At 41.9% G+C, this 27,338-nt stretch overlaps 1 protein-coding gene across 2 annotated transcripts in view; it reads left to right on the forward strand.

Annotated features, from left to right (window-relative positions):
- Positions 1-5,783: 5,783 nt before the first annotated feature.
- The window catches only part of LOC142203677 (sodium-coupled monocarboxylate transporter 1), a 38,944-nt gene continuing 17,389 nt past the window's right edge, over positions 5,784-27,338 (forward strand). For both annotated transcript variants that reach the window (XM_075274620.1, XM_075274621.1), the window contains exons 1-8: positions 5,784-6,134; positions 13,702-13,767; positions 17,534-17,585; positions 18,124-18,191; positions 19,261-19,415; positions 19,672-19,812; positions 22,216-22,345; positions 24,433-24,521. In XM_075274620.1, the coding sequence (XP_075130721.1) occupies positions 5,784-6,134; positions 13,702-13,767; positions 17,534-17,585; positions 18,124-18,191; positions 19,261-19,415; positions 19,672-19,812; positions 22,216-22,345; positions 24,433-24,521 (1,052 nt within the window). The remainder of the gene's footprint in view (positions 6,135-13,701; positions 13,768-17,533; positions 17,586-18,123; positions 18,192-19,260; positions 19,416-19,671; positions 19,813-22,215; positions 22,346-24,432; positions 24,522-27,338) is intronic.

Below are 27,338 nucleotides of genomic sequence, written 5' to 3' on the forward strand. Positions count from 1 at the left end.
TATCATTTTATGTATCCGGACATTATAAAAAAAATTATTTGGTCACTGGAAGGTCTTAAAATAAGGTAAATGCATCCTCAGATAAACACATGACGTATTACAACGTAATTATTTCTTTAATGAAACTAAGCCAAAATGTAGAAGCAGCGTGTAATATACTGTATATTTATAACTATATAAATATAATATTAATGATTTCATAGGAATGAGTTTAAAAAAGTATTCATTGAACAATATCAAAAAGTGTAGAACAGAAGTTAAGCAGGAGAACAAGCACATGGTCGGTGCATGAATACAAAGAAACACATATTTCATAAAACTAAGCAATAACAAGTTCAAGGTGAGCACATGTATATGACCTGGAGGGAGGAAAAAAAGCAGAAAATCCAATTGTCAACATATAAGGGGGGCAAAAGAAAACAAACAGGAGAAAAAGGAGGGAGAATTAGCGCTATAATGTAGTGAGTTAAAGATAGAATGGGGGAGTGACCCTGCGCAAAAAAAGGGGGGGGGGGGGTGAGAAACACTCCATTTAGTCATGGCACCCGATCACATCTGAAGACAGTATGGCAAGTCTGGAATGTTGGAACTATTGTTCCATGGGGTCCAAATGTCAAACAGTGGACAATTGTCTGAGATAGTGGCATGAAGTTTCTCATGGAGCATGACGGTGTCAACTTGTCCCACCACATCTGTCAGAGAGAGATAAGAACTCTTCCAGTTAAAGGCAATATGGATGCATTCAGATATCAAAATATACTGGAGCAAATTATATTGGGCGTATTTAAAGGGGTTGTCCAGGCAAAATTGGACATCCCCTTTAGCTTTTAAATCAGCCAGGGGCGGTGAAAAGAAATTAAAAATGTATACTCACCTGTCCCTGATGCTCCAGTGTTCACTGAGGCCAATTAGGGTCATTGGCAGGCCTCAGGAAGAGACTGTGATGTTACAGGTAGTGTCATCGCCTGCCCTTCACTACTCAACTGCTTCATGGCTGAAGAAGAAAAATATTTCTCCACCACTAGAAGAAAACAGTAACAATGCAGTTACATCACAAGAATCTGAATAACTAATAGTATGCTAAATAGATGCAAGTCAGATTTATGTAAGAGATAGATGATTGTCTATAAAATGGTTCTCACGTTGGAAGCTGTAGTGGATGGTGAGATATGGAGCCTGAAAGTCAAAATGTTCAAAACATTGTTACCCTTTTGCTCACCAGTATACTTCCTAGCAGATGACGTCTCTGCAAATTCACCTTACGGTCACAACATGTAATGCTCAGACAGATTGCAAAAAACTCAAAAGCTACATCTACGGGAGCCTTCATACGGAGTATACACTCCGCTCATTCTGAACGTAAAACGCGCGTATCACATTGAAATCAATAGGGAAAAAAGCCTCCCATTGATATCAATGGGGAGCGCTGGTATGCCGGCACCTATTCAAGTCAATGGGAGCTCATTTTTACGCGCTCATTCTGAACATGTTTTACGTTTAGAATGAGCGGAGCGTATACTCCGTGTGAAGGCTCCCTAAGGGTGCATTCACACAGAGAAAAATGGCGCTGAATTTGATGTGGAATCTGTGTCAGATTCAGCACTGTAAAAAGCACCTCCCATTGACTTCAATTGGTTCTTTTTTTCTGCTAGCAGAAAAAAGAACCCATTGAAGTCAATGGGAGGCTTTTTTTTCAGAGCTGAAATTCCATACCAAATTCCTCACCATTTTCCTCCATGTGAATGCACCCTTAGGCTCCGTTCCCACGGAGTAACGTGCCGTGCATTCAGACACATGTACACGTGTCAGAGTGTGAGCGCTCAAAACAGATGCCATTCATTTCAATGTTTACCAGCTCACGCTCGTAACACATTGAAATTAATGGGAGGCTTTTTAACCCATTGATTTCAATGTGTAACGCACACGAGCCAACACACATTGAAATGATTGGCATCTGTTTTGAGCGCTCACACTCTGACACCTGTACACGTGTCTGAATGCGCGGCGCGATATTCCATGGGAACGGAGCCTTAAGCTGCAGAAGCCGTAGTCGGCATGTTAAATGTTCAGGTTCAAGATAGTACAACTAGAAAAATACTAAACAATTATGACTATTTTGAAAGGACACAAACCTCTTCTTTCTAAAAAGAACATGGCAGCACCGTTGCCATGCAAAGTTGCATCTGAGCGAATTACAAGACTTCTGCAACAGTGTGCTTTGGAAAAAGAAGACCAAAGTGGACACATTTGGCTATAATGCTAAGCACCATGTCTAGCAAAACACAGCATCATAACAAACATCTCTAAGGCTGAGGCCTCACGTTGCGGAAATGCAGCTTTTTTTGTTGCCGATTTTGCTGCGGTTTTTTGAGCCAAAGCCAAGAATGGCTATAAATGGAAAGGGAAATATAAAGAAAGCTCTTAAACTTCTGCCTTCCGCTCAATCCACTCCTGGCCTTGGCTCAAATAACCACAATAAAATCTGCAACTAAAAAAGCTGCGTTTCTGCACCATGGAGCTTTAGCCTAAAACACGGTGGTAGGAGGATCAAGTTTAGGGCTTGTTCTGCAGCCACAGGACTTGGACTTGAAGCCTTTGAGTCGACCATGAACTCCTTAGTCTACCAAACTACTGTAGAGTTATACATGAAGCCATATATCCAACAGCTGAAGCTTGGCTGACAATGGGTCAGGCAGTAGGACAATGATACTAAACACACCAGCAAATCTACAAAAGAAAGGCTGAAAGAAAAAAAAAAATCAAGATCCTGCAATGGTCCACACCTCCACCTATTTGAGATGCTGGCAGGAGGGCTGTGCAAACGAATGCCCACAAACCTCAATGAAGCAACACTGTAAAGAAGACTGGGCCAAATTCCTGCATAATGATGTGAAAGACTGATAAAGTCATACAGAAAACAATTGTCCTACAGGCTAGTGATTCATGGGGGACACTTAGTTCTTCAAACATGGCTTATCCATTGTGGCCTCAGTTTTGTTGAATAAATAATGAATCTGTTGTGTGTTGTATTTACATAATTTTAAGACCTTATAAAGATCAGGTGTTTTTTGTATCATGACTTGCTATGACTTAATAACGTCATGTTAAGTAAGTGACCAGCAGGGGAATATATATATATATATATATATATATATATATATATATATATATATCTTTTAAATAGAAAACAATATCTGTAAAGCGCTGTAGAATATGTTAGCGCTATACAAGTAAGTTAAATAAATAAATAACTGGATGTAAAGTTTCCATTAGTAATGCTCTAGCTCAGGCTAGGTTTACACCTGCGCCTGCTCTGTATTTGGGGTTTCCATCCCCCAAATCTGCTTGAAAAATGTGAAAAGTCCTGCTACATTTTTCGACAGACATTGGGTTTACCCCACCATAGTTTATGGGCTCTGCTGGTTTCCGTGGGTAACTGCCTTTTAAGCTAGTTAGGTTTCTGTTGTTCGGTTCTCCAATTGGACCCAAAGAATGGAAACCTGAACGCAGGTGTGAACATGATGTAAGGAATAGTGTTGAGCGAATAGTATTCGAATCCTAGATTCGAATACCTCCGCTCCCATAGGAATGAATGGGAGCAGCCGATCACAAAGGGGTTAAGCGCCAGCCACTGGCGCCTGCAGCACGCCGGCCGCTCCCATTCATTCCTATGGGAGCGGAGGTATTCGAAACTAGAGTTTTGAATACAATTCGCTCATCTCTAGTAAAGAAGCCTCTGTCTGTACTTATGTACTCTAAGCGACATGTAGAGCTGAAACATTTTCCTAAGTGGGATGGTCACTTCAAATGGTTCTGATATCACAAGAAAGCTCAGATGTTATAAATGTACTATAATACTATGCTACTAAGTAATGGTATAAAACAATTACAAATATCACTAGTTAAAAACACAGTCAGGAATGTTTTTGTATACGCAGCATGAGCTGCTACCTATTAAGTTCAATTCCCGACTGTGTTTTTAACTAGTAATATCTCAGGTTCTGTTATGGCTAGTACTTCAATCTTGGCAGCATATGGGAATCACAGCTTTCTTGTGATACCAGAATATATTTTCTAGGTGGTATAAAACCAGAAATACAGCCATTAGAAGTGATCATCCTCCTTTGGTAAATGCTTCAGCTCTGCATGTTTACAATAGAAATGTGTTACAGCCTTTTTTTATAATATAAAAGAAGTTAGATAGGATAATAAAGTACATTACAAAAAATGTTCACTAAACATCCCCCAATACAAAAGCACAAAATAATTGGAGTTACACTGTGCAGTACACCTGAAGTATATGAATATATCTATATTTTTACCAATTACAGCCAGATACTGATGCATTCTTTTTATTCTGATCTGTTTTTATTTTCTGTAATGTGGATTTTTTTTTCTATTTCCTGTGATATACTGAACAGCAGCCACATATAAGTGATATAAGTCTGATGCCAATGAATTTTACGGCAGAATGTGACCAGTATAGCGTTCATTGTGAAGATGTCGATGCCTTAGCCCAATAGATATGCTATAATTCATGTCAGAAAACTGGTGTAAGTTATACCTAAAATCTACACCCCTCCTGTAGATTTCAATAATAGAGCATAGGACCTTGCAAAATGCAGCAGAATTATTAAGAGGTTATAAGAGGTATTAACTTTGTCAGGCAGTGGTGTTCTGCCCTGCTCTTCGCCCACGTCAATGGGTTACATCTTTGAAGCAAGAAGAGGCTGTGCATGGAAATGGGACACATTTACCCCCATCTACTCCAGTTTATGGGGCAGTAAATTCCTCCATAAAATATTCTACAGAAATTAAAAGATTCTTCACATTATATAAAGTGATGGTTTATTGTTTGTTTAGTTTTTGCCATCACTTTAGGATATCTGGGAGTCTGAGTGTCAGGACCCCCTCAAAAAATCTGAATTAAGGAGACCCAGTGAAGTGACCCTTCGTTCACATCTGCATTGGTATTCCATCTGGGGGAGTCTGCATGGGGACCGCTCGAACAGAATACCAAACACAATTGCAAGTGCTGTGCAGTAAAAGCACACAATTATGAACTACTTTCCTGTCCGCATGTTCTGTGCGGAGATCAGGCGGCAAGCACACGGACCCCAAAATAGTCAATGGGGGTCCGTGTGCTTTTAATGCACGGCGCTTGCATTTGCGTTTGGTATTCCGTGCGGGGAGGAGAGGGGGTCTGCATGCGGACTCCCCCGTACGGAATACCAATGCAGATTTGAACTAACCCTTAACCAGTGTGGCTCCTTCACGGATTTTCACAGCAGCCTTCCTATCGCCTTCTCTGCAGAGAACTGCAACACTGCCCTCTCAAGGATCCTTAAACTGCCTTGTTTAGTGCACAGATTTCTCTCTATCCTTTTCAGCTAGGTATTCAGTCTATCTTGGCTTAGTTCTGTACAAGCTTCTATCTACTGTCATTATTTTATGTTTTGTAGTCTGTAGTTTGTTTCTTATTATACAGTATATCCTCCTTAGGGCACTAACTGTGTGATTATTCTACCTACTGTCCATTGTGATAGTGACAAGCTTATCCTGAAGAACAATTACTTATTCTCCTTGCCAGTCTTTGAGCACTTTGTGTACTTTGGTGTTTTCCTTTTCTTTTACTCAGTTACTAAGTACAGTCCGTATTTGCATATAACAGTTCAGAGGTAGTTTGGAGCCAGCCCAAGTGTAGGATCACTACTTGCTCATCCTGCCTGTGTTACACATCTGCGTCTCCTTTCAGTCATTCGCAGTAGTATACCACAGCGACTATGGCTACGGCAGGTGACATTGGGACTTTTTCAGTATGGGACTATGTTGTTTTTGCACTAATGCTGCTCATCTCTGCTGTCATTGGGATTTATTATGCATTTGCTGGTGGCGGACAGAAAACCTCAAAAGATTTCCTTATGGGAGGCAGGAGCATGTCCGCAGTACCAGTGGCCCTATCCCTTACTGCCAGCTTCATGTCTGCTGTTACAGTTTTGGGTACCCCAGCAGAAGTATACAGGTTTGGTGCCATGTTCAGTGTATTCGCTATTACTTACACCATGGTTGTGTTGATCTCATCTGAAGTATTTCTGCCAGTGTTCTACAGACTGGGCATCACTAGCACCTATGAGGTAAGTACATCACTATGTCTTGTCAGAATGCTCTTTAATATTTCTCACAGATGATAGTTTGCTGCAAATGTATCCTGTCTAGACAATACTCTGTGAGGTTGATACACACATGTATATATGGACTGAGACATAATAGTAAACCCTAAACAAATTTGTGCTCCTGATATTTGGGTCACAGTGTATTGCCTGGACTGGATACAATTGTAGCAAACTTGTTTTTTTTTTAATGTAGATTGTGAGCCCCATATAGGGATCACAATGTACATTTTTTTACCTATCAGTATGTATTTGTAGAATGGGAGGACATCCACGCAAACACGGGAAGAACATAAAAACTCCTTGCAGATGTTGTTCCTGACAGGATTCGAACCCAGGACTCCAACGCTGCAAGGCTGCAGTGCTAATTACTGAGCCTCCGTGTTGCCCCCACAAACTTGTATATGTGGAAAGTATTGTGCATGTTGGATATGTTGGATTCCAACTGTCCTTATTCTCTGACAACTCAGATCTTGAACATGAAATGAACTGACACTCAAAGTTAGATAGCTGCATAACATTTGCCTATACCATAATCATAGGGGTTATTCCACTACAACAACTAAGTTTTCACCTATCTCCAGAAAGAAGTGTCTGATCAGTGGGAGACTCGCTGCTGGGACCCCCGACTAATCACAAGAATAGGGGACCTGTTTTTCCCTCTGGAATGGAATGATGGTCACATACTGTATGTGTAACACTGCTGTATTCAGTCTCCATGGGATGGATAAAACTAGTGTCATTGATTTTAAATGGAGCCGCACTGTATATAGAAATTGTTGCTTCATTTAACCTATTCAAAACTAGCCTATATCCATGAACAAACACATTTTCCAGGAATTTCTTTATTATTATATATGATTTTGAAAGTGATCATGTGCTTTTTTTTCTTCAGTTATTCAGATATTTTGTGTGTCCTTTTTGGTAATACAAAAGGCTTCTTTTTTTTTTTTTTTTAAGTATTTTATATTTAAATAATATCTTGGAAAATTTAAAACAGAAGGGGAAAAAGTATTTTTATCACACTTTTCTTCTAATAGCACAAAATACAACTAAAATACAGTAGTTTTCTAAATTATCTTTTCTATTTTTTTCTTGTTGGAAGTGGTGCTACAAGCTGAGGGGTGGACTAGTGGCATTATCAGGGTGAATATAACCTTCTGAGACTCACTACAGAGCTAACCTGGCTCCGCTAGGACATAGCATCTCCTGCAGTTACCCTGCAAAGACATAACCTCTAGGACAGGAGCAGGAAGCATCAAAACTGCTTTCTGTACTACATACAGGACCAGTTTAAGATAAAATGAGCTCTTAGAGAAACTGGAAAATGGGGGGCCAAATAAGTATCATACCAAAAACAGAGTCGTATTTAGTCAGTTTAGGAAAGGGGTCTCAAGAACAACGTGACTTGAGATTTTAATCCTGCTGGATCGGCAAAATCAAGGCGAAAAGAACCCCCAACCTGGTTGTAAAGCTTCCCAAGCTTGTAGGTCACAAATCTGCAGCCTACAGGCTTGGGTCAGCTTCAGTATATATACTTATCTCCAGTGGTGTAACTAGGAATGGCGGGGCCCCGTGGCGAACTTTTGACATGGGGTCCCCTCCCCTGACCTACGCCGAAGACCTCGACCGACCCCCTCCTCCGCATTCCTGCGCGCTCTATTATGTCCCTTAGTGGCCCCTTCACACAGTATTATGTCCCTTAGTGGCCCCTTCACACAGTATTATATACAGCTGTCCCCCGGCTCCGCTGCAGTCCTCCGCTGTCAGCCTTCTTCAATGACGTCAGACGTCACATGACCCGGGACGCAGGCCGGGTTCATGTGACGTCAGACAACTAGGCTGAAGCCTGCCCGGAGCCTGGAGAGGTAAATAACACAGTTTTTTATGTTTCTTACGTCTCCCGGGCCTCCGATCATTATACTCGGGGGTCTGCAAAGACCCCTGAGTATAATAATAGTCTTTGTGGGGCCCGTGGTGTCACTTACCAATCCCGGCCCAGCCAGGATCGGTAAGTAAATAGGGCCCATAACGGCCTATTAATAAAAAAGAAAAAAACGCTGCGGTAGCAGCTGTCACCGGGCCCCTAATGTCCCGGGCCCTGTGGCAGCTGCCTCCGCTGCTTCCGCGGTAGTTACGCCACTGTTTATCTCTCCATTTCCTAGCACATTCCACTCTCTTCCCCTGCTGTCATGTATGTGTGCCTGAAGCAGGGAAAGAGAGCGCTCCAGGTTTAGAAGCAGTCGGGTAAGTATTGGCTGGGGGACAATCGATTATCTGGGGCCACTGCTGGGGGGGCATTAAAATATGTTGGACCACTGCAGTGGTCACTTTACAGTATTTTGTATGTGTTTACTGTAGCCTGGGTACATAGTATACAGTGACTGGATAATACCACCATACAGAATGAAAACAACACAGTTATCAAAATAACTAGATGACATCACTGTACCATGATGACTTGGTAATACTGCCACAGAGTAACTGAATAATACCGCTACACCTCAACTGGATCATGCACAGATTGAATAATATCAGCATAGACTTTCTGACTAAAACCACCATATACTGACTGCATAATACCACTGAACTATGACTAACTAATACCACCATATCAAACTGTGACTGAATAAAAACACCATACAGTAACTAAAATATATCACCGTACAGTGACTGGATAATACAACTGTGCATTGACTAAATAATACCACCATATCATACAGACCAACAGCATTAAGACGTATTCACATGTCCGCTTTTGGTAGACATACATTCTGTCTGATCACAGACAACACATCATCCTGCCTCATTTGTGTGCTGTCTGTGGTTAGTCCATCTTTCACATATGTAAAAAGCGGATCACTTGGATGTTTTTTTTTTCTTAACATACATTACAATGTCTGTGGGTCTGTGAAGAACAAACAGCAAATTGATGTCATCAGTGGGTTGCGTGTAATTTTCAGGGACTCATAGATTAGAATAGTGATCTGTGATCGACAAAAAAAAAAAATAGAGCACGTCAACATTTTTTTATTCTATAGACCATTGGCCACGAAAGTCAGACTGTGTCTGTTAAAGTTGGACTTTTTCTTCTGCTGGTTTCAGTTTTAAAAAGGCAGAAACCTGACAAACCCCTTTCTAGTTAATAGGGTCTGACGGGCTCCGTGTGCCACTGCCATTTTACTGGTCTGTCTTTCCATTGTTCAGACCCAAACAATAAAGATGCAACGCTAGTGGGAACCTAGTGTAAGTCCCTGGTGAGTGACTAAAGCTGCTCAGATGAACAACCTCACTGTAAGCAGCATATATAGCTTTACTGAGGATATGTATAAGGCTTCTTTCTTTCATGAAGATGCTGATGTTGGTCTCTGGTGTCTTTGTGGTTTGCATTTTGGCAGTTATTCACAACCTGACTAACACAGTGCAGACACATTAATAAGACTGTTTATGTAGCACATTACTCATGAGGATTCGATTCAGGATTTGGTAACCGATGCTGTGGCCATTAGCTTTCCCCACACAAAAATAACATAAGGGAGAATAAACTAAAATCCCAAGGAAGCTGTACGTACTTATTCAATGTACTTACAAACTCAGACAGCAATCCAGTGAAGTGAGGCAGGAACTTTATTACTGAAATGGCAGCTCGGTCTGGGTGCAGGGTACCTGCGCTGATCAGCAAAGCAGCCCAGAGAAGCCCCGCTTGATCAATCAGTATATCTTTCTGAGGAGCAGAGTGTCCTTCTTCTCTGCTGCGTGTCCCATCCATGTCGCTTCCCTCAGAAAGACACCATATACTATGTAGAGTAGCAGAGAAAAACGAGGGGCCCTTCTCTATGAGGAACCTGGCCAGGGCCGCTGATAGGCCAGTACTACTGCTACTGGCGTCAGGGGCCCGGCCAAATTGAAAAATGGGGGGGGCCCGGTTTTGGCCCGCCACCGTGTGCCGGCCCCCTGGCCCCGTAGCAGTCATTGTGTATGTCCTATTTCAACTCAGATCTGCATCCAGAAAACGCAGATCTGAGTTGAAGACATACGCGGCTGAAGCAAGGAGCTGACACAGGTCAGCTCCTCGCTTCGTCGCTGCGTGCCTCTCTCGCTGACACATATGCGGCTGAAGCGAGGAGCTGACGTGTCAGCTCCTCAATTCGCCACCACCGCTGCTACTGGCTTGTAGACGCGATGTGATCACATCGCGTCTAAAAGCCAGTAGCCGGCGGCAGCAGCGAAGCGAGGAGCTGACACAGGTCAGCTCCTCGCTTCAGCCATCGCGTCTACAAGCCAGTAGCCGGCGGCGAAGCGAGGAGCTGACACAAGTCAGCTCCTTGCTTCGCCGCTGTGCGCCTCTCTCGCTGTCACATATGCGGCTGAAGCGAGGAGCTGACCTGTGTCAGCTCCTCGCTTCGCCGCCTCCGCTACTGGCTTGTAGACGCGATGTGATGACGTCACATCGCGTCTATAACTGTGCGCCAGTGAGAGAGAGGCGCGCAGAGAGCTGCGAGGGAACGAAGGAGAAGGTAAGTCAGTCAGTGTAATGTGGAACGTGAAACTGGGGGAAGAGAGAGGACGGCATGACACTGGGGGCAGAGATGGAGAGGACGGCATGACAATGGGGGCACAGATGGAGGGACATGAATATGGGGGCAGAGATGGAGAGAACTGCATGACAATGGGGGCAGAGATGGAGAGGACGGCATGACAATGGGGGCAGAGATGGAGAGGACGGCATGACAATGGGGGCAGAGATGGAGAGGATGGCATGACAATGGGGGCAGAGATGGAGGGACATGAATATGGGGGCAGAGATGGAGGGGACATGAATATGGGGGCAGAGATGGAGGGACATGAATATGGGAGCAGAGATGGAGGGGACATGAATATGGGGGCAGAGATGGAGAGGACGGCATGACAATGGGGGCAGAGATGGAGGGACATGAATATGGGAGCAGAGATGGAGGGAACATGAATATGGGGGCAGAGATGGAGAGGACGGCATGACAATGGGGGCAGAGATGGAGAGGACAGCATGACAATGGGGGCAGAGACGGAGGGGACATGAATATGGGGGCAGAGATGGAGGGGACATGAATATGGGGGCAGAGATGGAGGGGACATGAATATGGGGGCAGAGATGGAGGGGACATGAATATGGGAGCAGAGATGGAGGGGACATGAATATGGGGGCAGAGATGGAGGGGACATGAATATGGGGGCAGAGATGGAGGGGACATGAATATGGGGGCAGAGATGGAGGGGACATGAATATGGGGGCAGAGATGGAGGGGACATGAATATGGGGGCAGAGATGGAGGGGACATGAATATGGGGGCAGAGATGAAGGGACATGAATCTGGGAGGCAGAGATGGAGGGCATGAAACAGGACAGAGATGGAGGGGACATGAAACTGGTGGCAGAAATGGATGGGCGGACATGAATCTGGGGGCAGAGATTGGGTGGGAGACATGAAACTGGGGGCAGATGAAGGGTGTATATGAAGCTGGGGGAGAGATAGAGGGGGGACATATAATGTACGGGTGACTGTAGGAGGATTATACTGTGTGCGGGCACATGAAAAATTAATGAGAATGGGTGGAGTCAACATAACAGTGGGTGGGGCTAAATTCGCCGCACATTTTGTCCCTCTTTTGGTTCTTCAAAAGTGGGGGATTATGGGTACGGGGGCCAATGGAAAGATGTTAGAATGTGGACGGGGGGGGAAGGGGGATTGTTGGGGCATCGGGTGTGCGGCACTGCGGGGAGGGAACGTCTGGGGCAATAATATATAATATATAAGTTTTTAGCTGGAGAACTACAAGGCACACAATAGCTCCAAAGGTATGTATGCTTTGTATTAATAATGATGTAGGCTGCTATGTTACTAGCATAGCACCCTGTTTGGGGGTGGGACTTTCACTTTAAAGGAGTGTTCACATTGCGTTTTTGGCCTCCCTTGCTGGGATACGTTGGTAACCAGTCACAATCAGCTCCCCACTTATCCCTGCATGGAGAACTGCAGGCCCCCCTTTTTTTTAACGGCCAGTTCTTCGTGCAGGGATAAGTTGACCAAAAACACAATGTGAATAAGCCCTGAGGATTTATTAAGAGGCTCTTATAGATGGTGCTGGCTCTCTATAGGCGCTGTCACACGTAGCAGATTTTACCTGCAAATAGAATCTGATTAAGCCTTGTAATGCTGCTAAATAAAGGGAAATGTAATACATAATGGGTATGTCGCAAAATAAAGTAGTTTTAAAACGGCGGCGGCGGGGGGAGGGCGGTTGGGGGCAGACACTTAGGCTGTATGGGGCCCCAAAATTCCTGATGGCGGCCCTGAACCTGGCTATCACAACCGGCTCCCCTCTCCTGCAGCTAAATGATGTTTTTGCAGCTGCAGAATTTGTAAGGATGTTTTAAACTTGTTTTCAGCAGCAATATTTCACTTTCAATCAAATGTTCCAAATTTAGATGGGTGCACAAATAGATTTATAGTTGGGACTTACAGGGAGAATCCACAGCACTCCTGAGTTATGTTTCATCAATGTTTTATTAGTTCATATATCTTGACTTACATGACAGTATTATATATGTTAGATTAGTAATATTAGAGGTAGCGTATAACCGGACGTTTCAGTCCCAAAAAGATCTTTATCAATGGGCATAGTCCTGTCATCAGGAATTCTTGGTGGTATCCATCTTCTTTTTGGGACTGAAACATCTGGTTATACTAATCTGCTAACATATATGATACTGCTGTGTTTGTCGGGATATGTGACTTAATAAAACATTGATGAAACAAAACTCAGGAGTGCTGTGGATTATCCCTGTAAGTACCGACTATAAATCTATTTGTGTCCTCTAGATGCTGATAGGATTGAATGATGAAGCTGGGAGCCATCTACAATTCGCATCTTATTGCAGCTTCTAGTGTTTTGGACACAGACAGACTCGACGTATTAATTTCACTATATCATGCCTGTGGATTCAAGGCGCAGCAAGTAGAATCTTGAGTGAACTTTTGGAAAATGCGGTGTGGTTATACTGTATGATGGTACTAAGGGGGCATTATACTAAACGGGAGCACTGAAGGGTCATTATGCTGTATGGGGGAACTTAGGGGACGTTAAATCTGTGGGGCTACTAAGGGGGCATTATACATTTCTGAGGCTTCACCACTGTATGCTACGGAGGAAACTTTTACTGTATGGGGGCCCAAAAGCACTGTTAGTTCAGGTTAGGTTAGTTCATAGGGGCATAGGTGTTACTGGACAGGACCAAAGGCATGGCGTATATGGCACTGCACATTGGGTGGAATGCATAGTGAAGTGTACTCAGGTGTAGTTAAAAGTTACAGAAGCTTCTCAGGAAGCCGGTTAATCATTGCTTCTGGTAACCATATAAATTAAACATTACTACGTGTAATATGTGTGTGACTATAACCATGCTACAAGCTATAATTAATCAGAAATCATTTTCTACATAATGAATAATGTTTACTTATTAAACAACCATATCGATTCATTATTTTCACAGTACCTTGAGCTCAGATTCAACAAATTCGTACGACTTGTTGGCACAATCTTGTTTATCATCCAAACAGTAAGTAATGTCATTCTGATATAAAGAACACTTCTAAATCTTCACTTCTACAAAGATAAATCATTTTCCGTAAATGTAGCATTACCTAGATCGCCTTGTTCTTGCACATCATCATTGACGTGCATGAATTCTGCTGCTTGTTCCTTGAAGCTCACATCATCTTGCTGTTAAATAAGTGACCAAGACGTGTCCAGAATAGAAAATTGCCTTTTATCATAAACACTTCTTCATAGGTTGTGTTTAATATAACTGGTCATCTCCATTTACTGCAATACCGGATGTGTCCCATGCACTGGTGTGGCGCTGTTTATGAAAGAAAGCGTTCATATTTTGCTAATTCTGTGTAACCTTAAGCCATACAGGCACGTAAGATAGCTGACATAGATTCGGGACTAGATCGTTGTAAAAAAAAAAAAAGTAGATGTACGGTATATTGTTTGTACTAGTATTTATTATGTGCTTTATACACTTTACCTGGACAGTGTTGAAAAGTGTGTGCAAAAATGTCATGGCGCATAGAGTTTCAGAATGCAGCAAATTTATTAAAGGTGTCCTTGATTTTTTGGTGTAAGATATTGGTCCATATATGTACATGGCGACCATTATGTGGTGTATGGATGAGAACTGTATTGAAAATGCATATCAAGTTGCTCTAACTATTCCTTACTTTATGTGCCTTTAGTATAACTGCGGCAATTTATGATCTTTTTGCAACTACTGAAATGTGTGCAATAATAGTAATAGTATACTTAAGATCTGTAGATAGAAATTAATGTGGAATTTTTCATTTAAAAAGTAATTTATCAGGTCCAAAATGCTTCCCAATAATATTTCTGTGTACGGCCCTTCAATAGTAATACAAACATAACTTTGTGGTCATAACCTGATGAAACACTGCAAAGATAGTGATCTTATTATATTATTATGCAAGTGTTTGCATATTATAAAAAGATTATCTCTGCATTCCTTCAACAGTGTGTGGCTCATAGGTATGTTTCCACTCCTAGTAAAGGCTCCTTAAGTCTGCTAAGGATTCTGGGAAACAATATGCAAATAAGTCACCATTGATAGGAAAAGGAGGACTTGTTCTAAGGCCACCTTTTGAAAGGTAGTTCTCTATAGATGAATGACCGGTTTTCCTGAAGACTAGTTGGATGATCTGGAATTTAAACAATGTAAGGGAGACCCATCCTCAGACAGCCTTTTTGGGTTGGTTGAATAGCTTTATTTTACAATTGGTCATCAAATCACAAACGTACCCAGTGGAAACTGGATCACGGATCTAGAAATGGATAAAAGCACAACATATGGTGCTGTACATCAGTGTTTCTCTGGTCCCTGACCAGCTGAGACTTGCATCAAGAGAGGAAGTGACCTGGCAGACTCCCCGCAATAAAGGCTGGATTCCCATATGCGGCTTAACGGGTAAATACATAGACAACGTTCTTGGGAGCGTGCCAAAGCCAAACCAGTTAGTTGACAGAGTGGTTTCACAACTCACTGCCTGCCACGCTGCTTTGGACTGATGGGGGGGGGCAATAATCTTTAAACAGCGGTCTACTGTATAAATCAATTTTCTTTCTTTTGGAGGAGACATTCAGGCTTGGTTTTAATCCTCGATCTTTCCACTAGGTTTCAGGAAAAACAGGTATGATTTGTAGGGAAAGAGCTTACAAAAGGTAGCATTAGAGCAAGTTCTCCTTTTTCCACCAGGTACCTTTATTAAAGGTATCTATATGGCACTCTTTTTGGTTTGGGAGACATTTTGGACTTGATAGACTCTCTTTAAGAACAATAGGGTAAATTTATCATTAGGGGAATTGTTAATGGCAGTTTTGCTGGAGTCTGCTTCGGCGTAATATGTGCCAAACTGATAAGATGTCGCGCAATGTTTGATGGATTAGATCCATCCAAAAGTCTGACACATCTGTCCTGAAATGTTACGCCACTCTGAGTGTCATCCGAGTGCATTCGGTTATAAAATCGTCCCCCACCTCGGCCTGCATGCTTGGTTGTGTGCATGATGCCTAAGGATACTTTCACACAATCAGAATATGGTCAGTATCTTTAAGCTAAAACCAGAGGTGGTTTCACAACATGGAAGAGGTATACATTTTTCCACTAGAGTTTTACTTTTTACTTATAGTTTTGACTGACAAAACACTGACCCAAAATACTGATCAAATATTGAGCATAACAATAATAATAATAATAATAACAATAAATTTTATTTATCTAGTGCAAACATATTCCGCAGCACTGTACAATTTGTAGGGTTCAAGTACAGACAAAAAAAGATACAAATATCAAAGTGGCCTAGGGCATTACTCATGTGAATGTAAAAAACAAACAGCAATTCTTAGAACACATTGATTTCACTCATTCAGTCTATTCACTTTTTTTTTTTTGCCAGATTATTTTAATGAACTGTCAAAAAAATGGGACATGTCCTTTTTTTGTCCATTGTCACTGACCCATAAATAGACTCCTGTCTATGCAGGTTCTGTTGAGTAGTCTATTGTGCCGAGTCTTGCATCTCTAAGTTAACGTCAGTCTGGGAAGGCAGAGATGGACATTTCCAGAACAAGGCTTTCAACAATGGCCGCTTCTGAGGCTGGGGTCCAGTCTTGCAAAAACGCAGTGGCAAAAAAAGTTGCATTTTACCGTATCTGCAACGTGTATGGGATTTTGGGTAATCTCATCCATACGTTGCAGAAAAAAAATCTGCATTTTCAAAAATCACAATTATATCTAAGGAAATGCTGGCGTTTTCCCTATAGGTATAATAGGGACAGAAAGTCTACAAAGGAGAACTCTGACACCACATTTTATTCTGCAGAGTTTTGGGTTTTTTTGCTGCATCTTGCTACGAGGGTCAACAATGGTCATGTGAATGCAGTTTGAGGCCGGGGCCCCATGTGGCTTAAACACCGAGGTTTGGCAATGGCAGAAGCCTTGCAGCAAAAATTGTGGCATTTTACAGTCCCTTCAAATCTAGCTAATCCCATCCACACATTGCAGAAAAAAACAGGCAAAGTGGCAAATTGGAAATGCTGAGATTTCCAAAATCATTGCATTTTGGAAATTACAGCATGTCATTCATAACTACGGAAATGCCGTCAATTTCCCTGTAGGTATAATTAAAGAAAAAACTTTGTGGACTTTCTGTGACAAGTACTGAGGGCAAAAAACATTTTGCATTTCTGCTGCGGTTTTTCTTGTAGCCTGTTTTCCACTACGTGTGGCTCTGGCCTTAGGGTAAGTTCACATGTAGTTTTTTGGTCAGGATTTTGAGGCCGTATTCGCCTTAAAATCCTGACCAAAAAGACGGCTCAGGAGCTTTTTCCAGGAGCCGTTTCTTCCGGCTCCCCAAAAAAAGAAGCGAGATACTCATTCTTCAGGCCGAGTTGCCTCGCGATTCAGCCTGAAGACACTCCCTCCTCCGGACTAGGCCCATTCATTGGGCGTAATCCGGAGCAGACTGTGCGGTTGGATACAGATGAGTGCATCGTCTATCAGTCGTGACAACCCACCTTTTCAACTGGAACCTGAGACAGCCTCCGCTTCTGGTTCCATTCCAAAAAACTCTGTGTGAACTTACCCTTAGGGTTATGCTTCCCCATCCCAACTCCACCCTTCTCATCTGTGATTGACAGCTGGGTCATGTGTATCAGCTTTGCTGGAGATCTGCTCTATAATGTAGTTATCTTAATAACTCATTTGACATTTTTGTATATTGAAACAAATTGTTATTGATTCATTTTAGATTCTTTATACTGGGATTGTAATTTATGCCCCAGCTCTGGCCCTGAATCAAGGTAAGAGTCAAGGATAGACAAAATATAGAATGAAGTAAACTCCGTTGTCTTTTGGGCTTCATCTGCTTTTCAGTTTTAGCTTATAAATATCTGTATCTCTCAGCCAATGGATGTGTTCATATAAATGCCATGGCAGGACTTTGAACAATTGCCTGAAGATTTGGAGAACTTTACCTTAAAAAATGAAGAGTGATCAGGCTTGAAGGAGCGTCAGGAGCTCTAGGGACCCTTCTTGTCTAGCTAGTGCAGCTTGTACATGACTATTAGTAAGATACAATTTCATCCTTTATTAAAATATGCAAAATTAGAAAGTTTTTGCAATTTAACCTCACACTATTTGATAAAAGTTGAGAGCCCTCTAAGCATTAGCTGCGATTACTATGGCCACAATTATGGAAACTATAAAGTAAGTGCTCATATGTCATATCATATATATCATATTGTATTTAAGAATGTGTCTACACCAGTAATTATGTCTATAGACTAATATTTATGTATCTTCTATTTTAATGGTAGTAAAAATTTCTATTTATTTCAGTGACTGGGTTTGATTTGTGGGGTGCTGTCGTAGCTACAGGAGTGGTCTGTACTTTCTACTGCACAATGGTTAGTAATTCCGTCATACAACACACAACAGTGACACTTACTACAGATTTATTGTGTTGTTTTTGTTATGGGACATATGAGGTCACACAACGTATTCAAGTTAATAAAAAGTAGCAAAATATTAATATGTATAACCAGATCATAGCAGAATTACAGCTCTGTAGAAAAGGTCACTGCTAACTCTTGGCAGAATTAACACCAAACACTACATTATAGACCAAGTATAGTACCAACTTTTTATTTGTTCCTATAGATCTGCAATGTACCAGCACAACCATTAGGTTTTGATCATATTGACCCTTTACCTGCTCATCTACTGTCAGTTATGTTCAGATATGCCACGGCTGACATCTACTTATTCATAGACTTGACTTACTCATTGTAACAGAATTGCTAGTTGTGCGATTCCCTAGTGCTGTTGCTGTGTCTAGGAAGAAGAGAAGACAGTGACAGTGAGTCCTTGACTTGACCCAGCTGCTGTCCCTGGCTACTTGCCTTCCTAGAAATAAGTGTCACACAGAACAAGACAGGACAAAACACAGAAGCGAAGTCAACAAGCAAGGGTCAAAAGCCAGAGAGACAAAGCAGTACAAAATCGTAATCCAAAAGAGTAAAAGGGAAATCAAAGGTCAGAGGTTAGTAATACAGTAGGTAAGAGAAAGTAGGAAGCTATCGAGGACAAAGTCACAGGATAGTCAAAATAGGCAGCAAACCTGTGTGGACTGATGACCTGTATATAGGAAGTCCAGAACCCATCCCAGACTTGATTGACAGACAGGCCGTCAATCACACAGCCAAGTCTGAGATTAACAATTTGATGGACAGAGGGAAACAAGGTGCAGGATATGCGTGTGGTGGAAATTGAATTACAGAGGATAGGTAATAGAGCGGTGTCCATACAGAGCAACAAAAAAACCTCTAAGCAACGAATCAAACTGAACACGGCTCTTGAACTGAAGCGTGTGAGCAGAGGGTAGCACAGAGATCGAACAGGCAGAGACGTTACACTCATATGCTGTATTGTACAATCCAGTAAGTGACAAATTGACCTCGTTGTGATTTGTTGCAGGGTGGTCTTAAGGCAGTTGTATGGACAGATGTATTCCAGGTTGGCATCATGGTTGCAGGATTTTCATCTGTTATTATTCGAGCTGTGGTTGTCCAAGGTGGAATTGCCCCCATTTTGAATGACTCCTTTTATGGAGACAGACTGAATTTCTGGGAGTAAGTAGATTTATTACCTGTTTTATTCTTCATGTTTCTAACCTGTTATGTTGTAACAGGGATTGTATACTCAGCAATATTAGCTAGTTTATAAATAAAAGTAATATTTCAGTACATGTCGTTTCATTAAAATATTAATTGAGATTGGTAGAGCATTTCAAAAACATGGGTGTCAATGAGCATCCTAGTGACACTAGCTACTTGCATACCTCTAATACTAGTATACCATGTCATTCTATATGTTTATTATCTCCAGCTTTAATCCCAATCCACTGCAGCGGCATTCTTTCTGGACAATTATCATTGGAGGAACCTTTACATGGACTGGAATCTATGGTGTCAATCAGTCACAAGTGCAGAGATATATTGCTTGTAAAAGCAGATTTCATGCTAAAATGTAAGTATTACATTTTTTCAATCCAAGTATAGTTAGATTGGTGGGATTTTGCTCTTGGCAACCCTGCAATCTGCTGTTCTCTTCATGGCTTACATTAGTATAACCCCACGCTTTTCACTTTTTACTTGAGTGGGATCAAGCTACAAGGGGTGTCTACAGACGCACCCTCCCCAATCTAATATTGATGGCCTAAACCTACATTTTAAACACCTGGATAATCCCTTTTATGATTAATTAGGAATATGATGGATAGTATGTTTATCGATCATTGCTAATAGTTAGCCTAAATGAGGTTGCCCTCACATAATGTGGCCTGGTTGCATTTGGCATATGATAATTCCTGGTTCAGGTTGCTTGGTTGCACCTATACTTTTACTACTTGTTTCAAATACACAGTCCAGTCACATTGATGTGACCACCTTTCAAAAGCCAGAATAACCACCTTTGGCAGAGCGGACCGCTGCGAGACGTGCAGGAAGTGAGGGGATGTTGTGATGATGTTCACTGGGATGTTGAGCCATGCCGACTCCAGTGCCTTGTCCAGCTGCGCTAGGTTATGTGGTTGAGCATCCATGGCGCAAACAACCGGATCGAGGTGGTCCCACAGATTCTCGATTGGGATCAAGTCCGGGGAATTGGCTGGCCAAAGCAGTATGGTAAACTCATCCTGGTGCTCCTTGAACCACGCACGTATACTACGAGCTTTATGACACGTCGTATAGTCCTGCTGGTAGATGCCATCATCCTGAGGAAAAACAATTTGCATGTAGGGGTGAATATGGTCCGCAAGGATAGATGCATACTTGTGTTGATCCATCGTGCCTTCCACAGTGATGAGTGCACCTAGATGGCTGATGACACGTGTCTTCTGCGATTGGTTATTTAACATTGATGTCAAAAGTAGGTGGTGGTCACATTAATATGACTGGACTGTGTCGAAAGTACAGGTGCAGCAATGAATGCATGCCAAATATGGACGGGGCCCCATATGGCGTTAGTGCCACAGTTTGGCTGTGACGGAAACGCCACAGAAAAATACAAATTTCGGCAAATCCTATCCACATATTGCGGAAAAATACGTGCAGCAGAGACGCATGTCAATTATACTTATGGAAACAACAGCATCTTCCCTGTAAATATAATGGAAAGCTCTGCGGACTTTCTGTGAAAAGCACAGTGGGAAAAAGCGCAATGCTTTGCCAGCGTGGTTTTTCCCACAGCACTTTTCTTACTACGGCCCACTACATGGGGCCTTACACTTACACAGACCACCCCAGCAGCAATGACTAAACAAGTATATTCTTCAGGAACGTTTATTTCTGATCATTAACCAAAAGTTTAAAGCAAGAAATTATAATGGTAATAGTAAGATAGGATGTTCGAGTAATAAACTATGACAAATGAAAGTGAAGAAATGAACATCTGAAACATAACTTTTAATATGTATCTATTAAAAGATAATTAAAAATCTAGATGTGATGATATGATGAGTGACACGGAGCCTCCACACTGTTAAGATATATAATAAGCTGGGTGTGGGTGTCCCATCTGAGTGTATGTGGTGCTCATCATATACATGAATATATAATGATCGTGATAAGCAAGTTGGTCTACTCTGTAATGATGCACCCATAGTCACCCTTCCCTACCGAAAGTTCAATAGCACTCCAAAGGTGCTCATAAGCAAGAATGCACTCAGAGGACCAATTTTACTCAGCATCAGGCATTTGCTGGAAGCTATGTGAATATATGACATTTAGGACATGAGTATCCTGACTTTGCCTAGAGAACAAGCTTCCTGACACTGCCCTAGATAGACTTATCAAGTCTGATATACTTATACTATATATATTTGTACATGTTTAATATAGCATGATAGGACCTCTGCAAGTGCTTAATACTGCATGATAGCACCTCTGCGAGTGCTTTCTTACTTATGAGCACCCTTAGAGGGAAGGGTAACTTTGGGTGCATCATTACAAAGTTAACCAAAAGTTTGCTGCATTTAGATGCAGAAGATCACCTGTACTGTACATCCCCAGACAATTTGTATATTCCTACAATATATATAGTATTGTATATGATTTAATCACTCCAAAACCAAGTATTTGTCAATTTTTCAGGTTGAATGACTAGCAACAGTTATAATTGCTCAGTGTAAGACTAGGTTCACACCATGCTTTTTAACTGTATGCTTTTTTTTAAATTATAGTAATGTATAACACATTTCATTGAGTATTACAGCTGAAAACCCAAAGTTTTCAATTTTATGGCCATTAGTTTACAACTGAAACACAGTAACATTTTCTTTTATATAAACAAAGAAAAACATGCCAAAATAAAACCAACATAAAAAATGGCTTTATCTTACGTATTTCTTTTTATGTATTACCCATTTACTAGGTCCCTGTATGTAAATCTTGTGGGACTCTGGGCAATTCTTTCCTGTGCAGTACTTAGTGGACTGGCTATGTATTCTATATATAAGGACTGTGACCCTTGGACTGCCAAATTTGTATCAGCCCCTGACCAGGTGAGAAATAAACCAAAAATCTAGATAAGTAAGTAACCGAAATAGGTTAAGTCATTCTTGAGCCTAAGGTCTAACTATATCTAAATGGTCAGTAGTGAAGCTGAAGGCTAGTTTTTAGGCATATTTGCCTTTTAATTTAAAAATTGGCTTGTTTGATACAATGGTCCAGCCATTTTTTAAGGTAAGGTCATATAACTGAAGCTGTATGAGCCCGTCACCTCTGGTATCTATGACTATACAGACACCATAGGGTGCACAGGGTAACTTCTAGATGTAAGGGTCAGGTTCTGAGGAATAGAGTAGGAAGGATAGCTCAGGATAAGAAATTTTATTGTAGTGTATATAGATGTAGAACTATGTGATCAGGTCATAAGCCTGCCTAAACAGATGTGATTTTAGGGCAGTTTTAAAGCTGCTGTAGTTTGGAAATTAATATGATTGCCCAGGGTAAAGTGTTCCAGAGCACCAGTGCAGCTCCAGAAAAGTCTTGGAGACAGGAGTGGGATGTTCAGATAACAGAGAATGCAAGTCAAATGTCATTGGCAGAATGGAGAGGATGGTTAGGGCGATAGACAGTGACAATGGAGGAGATGTAGGAAGGTACGGCACTGTGGAGGGATTTATAGGTGAGTGTGATAATCTTATATTGTATTCTGTGGTGGATGGGCAACCATTACAGTGACTGGCACAAGGTAAATGCATCTGCGTACCAGATTGACAGAAAGATGAGTCTGGCAGGTGCATTCAGGACAGATTTAGTAAGAGGAAGCTCATTTACCAGAGAATTCCAATAGTCAAGACAAGAGAGAATCAGAGCGACAATTAGGCTTTTTGATGTTTTCACAGTAAGAAAAGATCGAATTCTAGAGATGTTTTTGAGGTGCAGGTGACAATAGCGTACAAGCATAAGAATATGTGGGGGAAAGGTGATATTCCAAATCAAATACAACCCCAAGACAGCGGGCATGCTGTTTTGATGTTATAGTAAGACCACAGACAGAAATGCAGATATCAGGGTTACGCTGGGTTCACACTAGGCCGCCTCAGGTTCCGATCCAAAAGCCAGGTCGCCGCAACTGAAAGCCGGTGCACTGCACCAGCATCCAGCCGTGCACTCCGCTCCAGATTAGGCCCAGTGAATGGGCCTAGTCCGGAGGGTGGAGTTTCTTCAGGCCGAATCGTGAGGCGACTTGGCCTGAAGAATGAACATCATTGATCACAATGGGAGCCGTCTTTTTGGTCAGGGTTTTGAGGCGATTTTGGCCTCAAAACCCTGACCAAAAAAGTACATGGGAACTCAGCCTAAGGGCCATTTCTGTAGATTGTAGTGCATGAAAACTAGATTGTAAGGGGCCCAAAAGAAAGTTATCCATCTGCGGACCTTTTGACACGTTTGATACATATGCCAGGGTTTCTACTGGTATAACTGACATGTAGCTTTCCTGTGGCAAAGTTTTTCTGCAATGTATCCATCGGATTAGCCAGAATATCATTCAGGTGCTGTAAAATTCAGGGTTTTTGCTGTAGCATTTCCACAGTGGCAAAAATGCTGTGTTTTCATAACATGGGGCTTCAGGGAACCACAGCAAAAAATGGTAAAGCTGGATGTTTCCAGAATAAGGCTTTTTAACAGCGGTCATGTTATTGCAGCTTTAGGCTGAAGCCTCAGGTTGCGAAAATGCAGCATTTTTGCTACTTCTGTGGCAAACAACTTGCATTTTATAGTACCTGCAAAGTGAATGAGATTCTGGCTACTTCCATCCACATATTGCAGAAAAGCTGTGTTTTCAAAAATGCTCAAATCTTGAAATACATGTCAATTATAACAGCAGAAAGGTTGGCATTTTTCCTATAGGTTTAAGAAGGTTAGAAAATCTGTTGAGAAAACTTAGCAAAAACACAATGAAAAATGCTGTGGAAAAAAATGTAATGCATTCTTTCTGCATTTTTTTGCATTTCACTACGTGGGACCTTAGCATAAGAAGCACCTTCATTTCAATAAAATGTGCAATGCATTATGATATTTAATACTCTTATAGTATATTGTAGATTATACCACATGGCTATATTATCTTGTTTACCCTTAGCTGATGCCTTACTTAGCCCTTGACATATTGCGGGACTATCCAGGACTCCCCGGATTGTTTGTGGCGTGTGCATACAGCGGAACATTAAGGTAAACCGTGCTTCTTTTATTCCTCACTTCACTTACAGTATGTACAGAACTCAACATCTTTAAATTGTAGTAGAAAACTAATACCAGGTGCTGATAGTAGAGAACAAAGTCATTTTTACGATCTCTAGACAACTACATGGACTTCTGCAGAGTGCTATGTCAATCCACTACAGTCTAAGGGAATAGTCACACGACCAACTTTAAGTCATACAAATCAATTTGTGTGTTGGCTGAATTTACCAGCCTGCATCTTACGCTGGGAGAGGTATATTAATATAATTTTGTATAGTAACCTATGCTGCTAGGAGTCCCTGCATCTCAGCGACATACTCTCCCATACTGTAATCTCTGGAAAGCAAGGACTCCTAATTGCTGAAAGGCAGGAACTATAGATAATACTGCTATGAGTCCCTCTCCCATCATATGGTACGGGCTGGTAAATGCAGCCAACATACGGATCAAGCCTCATAGCTGAAACTAGGTCATGTGAATGCGCCCTTTTACACTTTCACACAAATATTGTGCAAAATGACTGAGAAAAATGTAGACTTATCACGACCATCTTACACTCGAGGTGCACCTGCTTTGATACATCCCTCGTATATTTGAGTGAATGAAATTGAATAAAAATAAAGCATGACCTAGAGCTTGACTGGCAAAATACTGGTCATGTGAATAGCCCCCCTATTCACATGAATGAATGTAGGTGTTTTTTTTTTTTTTTTTTTAACCGATTATGACATTTGTGTGAATATAGGGTAATTTTTCACAATTGTATCAGTGCATGAAATTGACCCTGATAATCTAAATCACAAAACAGTCGAGATCATGCAGTGGTTATGTTATCACTATACTCTGCTCTCACATCCTGGTGTACTTACGTGTACAGTAGTATTATTTTTTTCAGATACACTGATTATTGTAGGCTTTTGTATTTGGCACAGAAAAACACCATTGTACAATATAACAAAATTACAGATTTAGTAACCTTATTCACCAAATTACTGTGACATCACTGTGTGCATTATCCAATTACTGTGACATCATTATGTTTATTATTCTGGTGCTATGACAAGACTGTGTGCATTAACCTGGTACTGTGACATCACATTATCTGTACTGTATTTTTTAATATTACAATATAAAACATACCAATACACTATAAATAGGGTTGAGTGATCGGGATCGGAAAAGATTGGATCTCGATCAAGTAAATTTCACTATTGCGATCGGATTCCGATCCTGCTTAAAAAAGATCGGGAATGGAATTCCAATCCCGATGACTCAACCCTAGTTACCTGCACAGAACCGCTGCCACTCTCCGGGCCGTTGTTCTCTGTCCTCTCCTCTCTCATTCACACGCTGGCAGAGTGCTGTCTGTGCCCCCGCCTCCCCAGGCTAGTGTTACTGATGCTTGTTGTGGCTTAGGAGAGTGTGGGCGGTTACAGGGCGGGGAGACGTGAGTGATTCACTAGGGAGGTGGGGGTGCGTATGGCGCCCCTGCCTCCCTAGTGAGAGAGAGGAGAGTATGAGAGAGGAGAGAAACGGACAGAGAACAACGGCATGGAGCTCAAGGGAGCGGCGTACACACCAGGAGCGGAAGCGGCAGCGGTTCTGTGCAGGTAACCGGACAGCAGGGGGGACTAAGTAGCCGACTGATTTTTTAATCACTCCACAGCATGGAGTCCAAAAATTGAAGCCTTCAATTTTTGGACTCCACTCTGTGTAGTGAATAGGATAGTTTTTAAACTCCGATTTTTGATCATTAAAAAATCCAATTGACTTGCATTAGGATCGGAATTGGGATCGGGAACGGGTTTGAATAGAAAATGATCAGAAATCAGATTTTAAAAACGATCCTGAAATCTCAAGATTGGCTTAACCTTAACTATAAACAAAATATACAATATTATAAAGCAATTGTACAAATGTAACACTCCTACAACCAGAACAGAAAACAAAGAAGCGGCCAGCCCAGCCATTCACACCATTGTATGAGACCCACATACCCAAACATACACAACCCTAACAGTCAAACCCTGTACAAGCTATGAAAATTAACACATAAACATAATTATTAGAGATGAGCGAACAGTGTTCTATCGAACACATGTTCGATCGGATATCAGGGTGTTCGCCATGTTCGAATCGAATCGAACACCACGTGGTAAAGTGCGCCAAAATTCGATTCCCCTCCCACCTTCCCTGGCGCCTTTTTTGCACCAATAACAGCGCAGGGGAGGTGGGACAGGAACTACGACACTGGGGGCATTGAAAAAAATTGGAAAAAGTCATTGGCTGCCGAAATCAGGTGACCTCCATTTTAGACGAATAGTGGATTTCAAATCCGGGTCATATGAGAATGTGAACTTTGTGACTATGAGACAGGGATAGCTGTACAGGCAGGGATAGCTAGGGATAACCTTTATTTAGGGGGGAATGTTATTAAAAATAACTTTTTGGGGCTCTATCGGGTGTGTAATTGTGATTTTTGTGAGATAAACTTTTTCCCATAGGGATGCATTGGCCAGCGCTGATTGGCCGAATTCCGTACTCTGGCCAATCAGTGCTGGCCAATGCATTCTATTAGCTTGATGAAGCAGAGTGTGCACAAGGGTTCAAGCGCACCCTCGGCTCTGATGTAGCAGAGCCGAGGCTGCACAAGGGTTCAAGCGCACCCTCGGCTCTGATGTAGGAGAGCCGAGGGTGCGCTTGAACCCTTGTGCACCCTCAGCTCTGCTACATCAGAGCCGAGGGTGCGCTTGAACCCTTGTGCACACTCTGCTTCATCAAGCTAATAGAATGCATTGGCCAGCG

Source organism: Leptodactylus fuscus, chromosome 5 (assembly GCF_031893055.1).
Source record: "Leptodactylus fuscus isolate aLepFus1 chromosome 5, aLepFus1.hap2, whole genome shotgun sequence".
Lineage (NCBI taxonomy): Eukaryota > Metazoa > Chordata > Amphibia > Anura > Leptodactylidae > Leptodactylus > Leptodactylus fuscus.